Here is an 8,717-nt window from a genome sequence, read left to right on the forward strand (position 1 = left end):
GCCCTGATACTGAACATTACATGTGTGTACCATCATAACAGGTTTTATACAATAATTTGAATTCAAATCTAGGACTTCTCATACACTAGGCAAGGACTCTAGCAATGGACCTACATTCCCAGCTCTTGTGATCACTATATATTTTTATTTTATAAAGCACAACATGTTAGGCCTGGCATGATGGTGCACACCTTTAATCCCAGCACTCGGGAGGCAGAGACAGGCAGATCGCTGAGTTCAAGGCCAGCCTAGTCTACAAAGCGAGATAGGATAGCCAAGGCTACACAGAGAAATTCTGTGGGGGGTGGGGGGGCACAACGATCAGCACACTAGTGTGTCTGGTCTGAAAGATGATCTGGTTTTGGTTCTGGTTTTGAAGTAAAAATCTAAGAGCAAAGTGTCAATGGTAGAGCAGACGAGAACTTTAAGTTCCTACAGTTCTTCAGCCAGGGTAGCATTTGGAAATGCAGATCCAAGTTTGTTGGGTTTTGTTGGTTGTTTTGTTTTGCAGAAGTACTTAGTGGGTAGGATGGGCCGGCAGACTCAATGAGCCAACAGCATTCTTTACTGAGAAACATTGAACAGAGAAAGTAAGGTTCCTACCTACACCAAATGACTGCAGTGACTTAGGAATGTTAAGCATAAGCATCTAGACAGTCAAAGCAGTACACAGCTGTAAGCCCAGCACTCAAGCATGGTAGCTGGAGGGTGAGAGAGAGAAGGAGAAGGAGGGGGAGGAGGGGGAGGGGGAGGAGGAGGGGGAGAAGGGAGGAGGAGGAGAGACTAGCAGAGGTCATTGCAAGGCCGTCTGAAGCAGGGAGACTGCTATAACACACACCTGACTGGGAAGTCTCTGCTCTACATCCTCAACACTGCCAGAAAAACACATTCATCACACCAGGCGCCTCCTCTCAAACTTTCTAAAGCTTCTCTACCCATGCTACAGCTACAAGAAATAAAACTGCTGAAAGCCGGAGACATGACTGAGAACACTCGAGAGGTAATAGAGGCAAGGGGATCATGAATTCTAAGCCAGCATGGGCTGTATAGCAAGGACACACACACACACACTGCTTATACAACTTGCAAAGGCTCTTTCTGTCTGAGTTAGGATCACCATGAGTCTAGGATTAGTCTGAGATACAGTGAAGTCCTATCTTAACCCAAAAAGAGAGCTGCAGTTTGAAGCTGGCTCAGCAGGGCTGCCCACATACAACCAGACGAGGCAGCGTGCAGCCCTAGCACTCCTACAGTGAGGTGGGAGGCAGACACAGAAGAATCCTCAAGAGCTAGGAGGCCTAAATCACCTCAAATAGACATGTGGACCAAGAGGCCCTATCTCAGACAAGGCGCAGGTAAGGATGGACACCACAGGGTGTCCTCTGCCTTCCACAGTGTACATGCCTGCATTCATAAAAAGGAACAGGAAGACTCAACAGCAACAAAAACATCACCCTTCCAACACCACTCCAATTACCTTACTTTTATAGCCACAGTTTTACCAACTTTCCAAACTATGGCAACAATGTTTACATACTTCACGGTTTCATAACACTATAACGTATGTAATCTATACGTTTCTGGTTCTCTCCACTGTAGAGTTCCTTTTATCATGTTTGACTATAAATCTGGATGTTACAGTTCAGGGCATCCTCACCACACTGCAGTCTTTCCAACCAAGTCAGAATGACTACACTGACATAACATTTTCAGAAATCTGCACTTGATATAGACTTACATCTCAAAGCAGATGTTTTTGTCCTTCCTGCTTTAAAGCTTATTCCTTTCCTCTCAACTAAAGTCCCCAATTTCTTTTTGTAAAAATGGGAAGAGTTTTTTTGTTTTGAGGCAGGATCTTTCCATGTCACCTTGGCTGTCCTGGAACTCAGTACATAGACCAAGCTGGCCTGGGACTCACAGAGATTCACCTGCCTCTGCTTTCCAAGTGCTGGGCCCAGAGACATGCACTACTATGCTCAGCTTGGAAGGACTTTTTGTTTGTTTGTTTTCCAGTGGTGGTGGTGGAGGTGAAGGAGGTGGTGGGGGTGGGGGTGGGGGGTGGAGGAGGAGGAGGAGGAAGAGGAGAAGGCGGAGGAGGAAGAGGAGAAGGCAGAGGAGGAGATGATAGTTGTTTTTCGAAATAGGGTTTCTCTGTGTAGCCCTGGCTGTCCTAGAACTGCTCAGCAGACCACACTCAGAGATCTGCCTCCTGAGTGCTGGGATTAAAGAAGTATGCCACCACCCTCCTATTTGGGAAGAGAGGTGTTTTATTTTGTTTTGTTTGGCATTAAAAACCCTAAATCAGCCAGGGGAGGTAGCATCTGCCTTTAGACCCAGCACTGGGAAACAGAGGCAGACGATCTCAGTGAGTTCTGGGACAGCCTAGGGTTCTAGGCCATGAACAGCGACATAGAGAGTCCCTGTCTCAAAAATAAATTAAATAAAATAAAAACCCTAAGCCAATCCAAAAAGTTAGATTATTCAGTCAAGGTCAGCACTAGAGCCTAAAGCTGTCTTCAAAGCCAGAATCTGCGTGGGTTCTTAACCAAAGGTCCATGGACTGACTCCTCAGGGCTGCAAGGTAATTTTGTAGAGCCCCTTACGTCGCATGCGGAGTACTGTACATGCTTTTTTCTGGGGAGAGGGTCCATACCTTTCATCAGAGTGTCAAAGATATCTGTGACCTCCAAAAGTTTAAGAAGTGCTCTAGAGAAAAAGCAAAGACAAGCAAATGTGGTTAAAGAGTAAGTCCCGCTTAGGCCTTAGGAGTGCCTCTTACGACTCTTAAGATTATATACCTGAAATCAGGTCAGAAAGCATTAGATAAAAGTGATTTATTCAATCAAATGCAAATTTATTGAACTGACAAATACTAATATGATGGAAGGAGGAACTCCTTAAACCAACACAATATCCATAAAGGAAAGTAATGGAACTAGTGGCTTACTCCTGGATTTCAAAAGGGGAACAAACAAGAAAATATCAGATACCCCACTCACTTTTAATCTTTCACCTATGATTTTACTTTCTGTGTATATTTTGTAATATGTGTAACAGTACAGAGCTACATAACTTATACAAACAATATAGGTAGTTGCTCACTTTTCTTTACTTGTTCAAGTAATCATTAAAAAACCAATAACTAAAATAACATAAAAATCCACTAATGAACCTGAGAGTCCAACAGTTAGGAAACATACCTGTTTTCAAAAGGAGATGTCACCTTAACAGACTAAATTACAGGGGCCTTTCCTACATACACTTCATTTACAGCTTTTAAAGAAGGACAAAAGTTCAGGTCCTCTTAGAAAAACAAGTTCTCTTAAGCATTAGGCCATCTCTCCAGACCCAATGAAGTTTTAAGAAAAAAAGAAGGGCCGGGCGTGGTGGTGCACGCCTTTAATCCCAGCACTCGGTAGGCAGAGGCAAGCAGATCACTGTAAACTCAAGGCCAACCTGGTCTACAAAGTGAGTCTAGGACAGCCAAGGCTACACAGAGAAACCCTGTCTCCAAAAAAAAAAAAAAAAGAAAGAAAGAAAGAAAGAAAAAGAAAAGAAAAAAGAGAGAAAGAAAGAAAAAAGAATTTTCAGGGCTGGAGAGAGATGGCTCAAAGGTTAATACCCACTGACTGTTCTTTCAGAGGACCTAGGTTCATTCTCAGCACACACACACCTGGAGACTAAAAACTGTATTCTGCAGGTACACAGACATTCATACAGACAAAATACCCATATACATAAAATAAGTAATAAAATCATCATAATCCAACAATTAACATAAATCTTTTTTTTAAAAACTGGGCATGGTGGCGAATGCCTTTAAATCCCAACATTTGGGAGGTAGCAGTAGGGGGATCTCTGTGAGTTCCAGGCCAGCTAGAGCTACATTCGGAGATCCTGTCTCAATAAATAAATAAAGGAAAGTAAGACTTTAGTTTTTATTAAGTAAGTTTGATTTGTCCAGCGTTCCCAGGATAAGGTGACCAAAACAACTAATGGCAAAGCTACTTGTGATAACACAAACAATAACCAACAGTTTAATTCTTCCTAAAACGAAGCATTGTCCTTACAGAATAATAATCAAAGTGTAAGTCTAAATATAAGATTACCAAAACTTACAACTCAAAATAGGTCCTGTGGTTCAGAATGTCACCAAGAAATGACACCAAAGAGTGCTGGAGAGATGGTGAGCAGTGAGGAGCATTTCCTGCTCTTCTAGGGGACTCAAATTCTATTCCCAGAACCCACATTAGGCTGATCACAAGGGCCTATCACCCCAGCTCCAGGGGTATCCAACGCCCTCGTCTACCCTCCGAAGAAATCACCATACATTCACAGACACACACAGGTAAAGTAACAAAATTGTATCTTTAAAACCAAAACAAACAAACAAAAAACCGGTGACACCAAGAGACCTGGGGTCCTTCCTAATGACAAGCGAAATCCTAACGTTTTCAAACATACTTCACAGTGTTTCCAGTAGCACAGTGCTCCGTCCTCTCTCTAGGAGCATGGTCTCTCAGGAGGTAGCGCAGCTCGCTGAGACCCTCCTGAGAAAACTCAAAACACTTTGAGTGCTAATGGTTCCCGTCATTTTTCAGGCTCCCACCGGGACACCTATCTCAAGGACTCTCCTCAGTTTCCAAACTGGAGTCCAGGGAGCTTAACCCCCTCTAGTTAGGAGAATGGAAACGCTTTTTAGGTTATGTTTGGGACGTATCCGGGCAAACATATGCAAAAAGGCCACCCCATGCTAACTGAGGAATCTCAGCTGGGGAAAGAGAAGGGGGCGCAGCAATCTGGGAAGACAGCATCATTTTGGGTCCGCATGGGCACGGGGCAAGGACTACTGACGTAACGCAGGTCAAGTGAGAAAGGAGGCGTGTAAAAGACAGAAGGCGCTTCAGAGCCGGGCGGGGGGGAGAGTAACAGATAACCAAACAACGAGGACAGAGGAAACAACAGGGGAAGACAGCAATGAAATCCTGAGGGGAAACGGAGTTTAAGGTAGGCCTAAGAAGACGGGCACAAAACTACAACGGGAGCCAAAAAAGAAGCGTAAGCGCCTGGCAGGAAAACACGCAGAGGAAGGCGGCGCAGGACCCCTTCTTCTACGTAGGGAGAAGTCAGGCTCCAGAAAGGCCCACCTCAGCCTTCCCCGCGTAACGGTACCTTCAGCTTGTGGAGCTCCACCGTCTCGGCCGCCATCTTGCTGCGCCTTACTCCCGCGGACCCCAGCGCGGCCTCCGCCTCTAGGCGCCTAGGCCCCTCCAGCCAATCGCTATCGCTCTTACTCAGACCTCACACCAACGGCTCTTCCCATAGGTGGGTGGCGGTGGCGCTCTCACGCCTCTTGGCCACGTTCCACGACTCGCAGAAAAGGTGCGACCCAGAGAAGGGCGGGGTTTGCACAGCCTAACGACAGAGGAAGCGACCAATTGTACGTCCCCATTGCTCAGCCAACCAATGGACGAGGGCAACACGGATTCTGCTCCGCCAATCGGGAGAGCGCAGACGGGGCTAAAGACGGCTACTTCCTGGAGACCACAGGTGCGCCCCGAGCCGGACGGCGGCTGAAGCTGGCAGGTATGGGCTGCGCGGAACTTGAAGAAGGGTTGCGGGAAGAAACTAGTGGGAGTGTTGGGAAGTGCGGCGAAGCGACAGCCTGAAATGCCAGTTCCCGGGAACTGAGCCTTAAGCCGACATGCGAAAGAGGGGCTCTGGGAGGAGCACGGGCGGACTAGTACCTGATTCGGGGACAGGCAAGAGCAGGCTTTAAAAAAAAAAAGAAAGAAAGAAAAGAAAAGAAAAATTGGGCATTAGAGCTAGCAAATGTTTAAAAGCCAAAACCGCAAAACCGCCCCTAGAAGGGAGGGGCCCCATTCTTTGAGAGACTGAGCTCAGGCCCTTTCCTAGACTAATTTAAATACTAGGTAAGTTCTTACAGCCCCACGACTCAGAAAAGGGATGCTGCTGCTAACTGCTGAAATACCAAGAAGGTGAGAGACAGGACAAGCCCCCCCCCCCCAAAAAAAATGATGGAGACTACAGGTAGCATTATTCTCGATACCTTGATTAACTGCATACTTTCTTGTGGAACTCTGGGTGTGTGTGAACTCTTTATGGTTCAAAACTTCCTCAAGAAAATTAAAATACTCCCAGTTCACCTGGTCCTTGAATTGAGTGTCACAGTCTAAGCTTACTGCTTCATGTTTAGTTGAAGTGTAAAGATCCCAGAGTAAAAATTACCATGTTCCTGTAATAGCGAGCTTAAAAAAACAAAAAAAACAAAACAAAACAAAAAAGCAAAACTTGTGCGACAGCAGGTATGCAGTCGAGGACAGCGTGCAGTAGGTTCTCCCTTCCACTGTGTGGGGCTGGGGACCCCAGCTCAGGCCCTGTATGCCTTTGCCAGCCTAGCCATTTCGAAGACCCTTTTGCCTTTTTGTTTGTTTTGGAGAAATGATCTCACTCTAGCCCAGGATAGCCTCAAGCTCAGAACAGCCTTCGTGCGTTAGCCTGCCAAATACAGGGATTATAACACGAGCCACCACGCCAGGTGCTTCATGTCTTAGCAAGCTTTAACAGTCTTCAGTTTCCCCTTTTTTGCATGGTAGAGAAATTCTTACATTCCGAAGAGTTCAGGAGATTTTGGCTTTTCAGGAGACACCTTGGGAACAGTTCCATCAGGGGTTAAGAGGAAATTGAGTTGGACTCCTGCCTGATCCCTCACTGTGGTAGGATGAATGTGGGGGTGGCACACAGCGAAGTAAACCCCAACACTCGAGTGCTGAATAGCCGGGGCGTCTGGCTGGCCTACATCATCTTGGTAGGACTGCTGCATGTGGTTCTCCTCAGCATCCCTTTCTTCAGCATCCCTGTTGTCTGGACCCTGACCAACGTCATCCATAACCTGGTGAGCACTAAACCGCACCCTTGCACCCAGCCCAGACAGCCAAGTCACCAGATGTGGGGATTTTGTGTCTTCCTTTTGGGGTCTTAATTCTTGACCTGAAGGACTACTTCCTGCCCTCATACTCCACTCCCCTCTTCCCAGGCCATGTATATCTTCCTACACACAGTGAAAGGGACACCCTTTGAGACTCCTGACCAAGGAAAGGCTCGGCTCTTGACACACTGGGAGCAGATGGACTATGGACTACAGTTTACCTCCTCTCGAAAGTTCCTCAGCATCTCTCCTATTGTACTGTGAGTCTGGGATGGAGGAGATGCTGGATCAGAAATGGCTCAGTCAAGTGCTTACCCGACGCCTAAGGACTTGAGTTCAAGCCCTACACAGATGCGAGAGCCAGACGTGGCCATGTACAATTACAGGTGCCTGTGATCCCGGCACCGAGGAGCTGGAGGCAGGAGGATCCCTGGGGCTTGCTGGCCAGCCAGTCTAGCCAAATTACTCCACTTCAGTCTCAAACATAAAACATAAAGAAGGTGGAAAGCAACTAAAGGTGACTCATGCTGACCTCTGGTCACATGAACATGTACCTGTGTACACACATCCACACACAAGTAGACTAGTCCTAAGCCTCCAGAGAGCACTGTGAAGTACAGGCGCTGCCTGCTGTTCCATGGTGATAAGGAAAAGAAGAAGGGATTGGAAATAACCCAAACTCTAAGGAAAGCCAAGAGATTTACCAGTCCAAAAAGAAGCAAATAGGTAAAGGCAGAACTTAGGTTAATGGTTAAAAAATAAAGCTAACTTGGAGAAAGGGAGCAAAAACGGCTCCAAAAGTTATATAGACTGAAACAGCTATGGCTGTCATTTGTAATTTATCATTAACAATTAGCAAACAAAATGACTTATAATCTCTGCTTAAAGATGCCCTCTGATTATATCCTGAACCTCATAGTAAATGCTGTTGACTTAGCTGGAATGGCTCTGAACTACAAAGGACCACATGCAATAAAACTAATAATTCAAAAATTGGAAAAACATGAATGGGGGGGCAACCTCAGTCATTCTTTTTTTTTTTTTTCTTCCTAGCTACCTTCTGGCCAGCTTCTACACCAAGTATGATGCTGCTCACTTCCTCATCAACACTGCCTCACTGCTCAGCGTGCTGCTGCCTAAGCTGCCCCAGTTCCATGGGGTTCGTCTTTTTGGAATCAACAAATACTAAAAGATGGGTTGAGAGTTCTGCAGGCGTTGAGGGAAGACGCTGGAAATAAGATATGTTTCTCTCTTCTCCACACTCTCTTCTGTATCTTGGAAGCCTGAGGCATAAGACAAACCTTGCTAAACTCCAAGAAGGAAGAAATTGGAAAACGGGGTTCCTGGGCCCGGCCTTCATAGGGTCAAGCTTCTCTGAGTCAGGAAAGGTGGACAAGGTGAAGGGCCGCACACTCTCTCCCCTCTATCGAGCAAGGAGCCATCAGTGTTTGGGCAGCTTTTCTGGTGATTATGTTTTTCCGTATCTTCTAAACCTACCTCCTTCAAGTTCTGTTTTGCTGTATATTTTCCTTAAAATAAAGTCTTTCCAGTTATGGCTGAAATTGGATAAGCCAGGACAGATGCTCTGATGATGCTGGGGAGGAAATACGGGATGCCAACTTACTAAACAAACTTGAACAAATTTTTGTCACTACTCCTTTGGTCCAATAGGGGTACCTTTCACTCAGTCACAGCAAGGAAAAAAAGAGTTCGCAAGCTAGGTGTGGCGCACACCTCTAATCCCAGCCCTCAGGAGGCAGAGGCAGAA

At 46.1% G+C, this 8,717-nt stretch overlaps 2 protein-coding genes across 5 annotated transcripts in view; one reads left to right on the top strand and one right to left on the bottom strand.

Moving 5' to 3' along the window:
• SARNP (SAP domain containing ribonucleoprotein) overlaps positions 1 to 5,285 on the bottom strand; it is a 53,159-nt gene extending 47,874 nt beyond the window's left edge. Inside the window, exons 1-2 of one of the 2 annotated variants that reach the window (XM_084758606.1) lie at positions 5,173 to 5,229; positions 2,654 to 2,706 (exon numbers count right to left, since the gene is read on the bottom strand). Coding sequence is in view for 1 of the 2 variants with exons in the window: in XM_084758605.1 (XP_084614731.1) it covers positions 5,173 to 5,208 (36 nt within the window). In the remaining variant the exon portion in view is untranslated. Of the gene's footprint in view, positions 1 to 2,653; positions 2,707 to 5,172 lie in introns of both variants that reach the window. The other variant, XM_084758605.1, reaches the window with a different exon arrangement.
• Positions 1 to 8,511, top strand: part of ORMDL2 (ORMDL sphingolipid biosynthesis regulator 2) — a 92,552-nt gene extending 84,041 nt beyond the window's left edge. The window contains exons 1-4 of one of the 3 annotated variants that reach the window (XM_084758612.1): positions 5,475 to 5,586; positions 6,664 to 6,916; positions 7,058 to 7,209; positions 8,003 to 8,511. In XM_084758612.1, the coding sequence (XP_084614738.1) occupies positions 6,743 to 6,916; positions 7,058 to 7,209; positions 8,003 to 8,138 (462 nt within the window). In that variant the 5' untranslated portion in view covers positions 5,475 to 5,586; positions 6,664 to 6,742 and the 3' untranslated portion in view covers positions 8,139 to 8,511. Of the gene's footprint in view, positions 1 to 5,474; positions 5,587 to 6,663; positions 6,917 to 7,057; positions 7,210 to 8,002 lie in introns of those variants that run through there. The other 2 variants (XM_084758614.1, XM_084758613.1) reach the window with 2 other exon arrangements.
• Positions 8,512 to 8,717: the final 206 nt, after the last annotated feature.

This window comes from Acomys minous (genome assembly GCF_964271855.1).
Source record: "Acomys minous genome assembly, chromosome: 15".
NCBI classification, from domain to species: Eukaryota; Metazoa; Chordata; class Mammalia; order Rodentia; family Muridae; genus Acomys; species Acomys minous.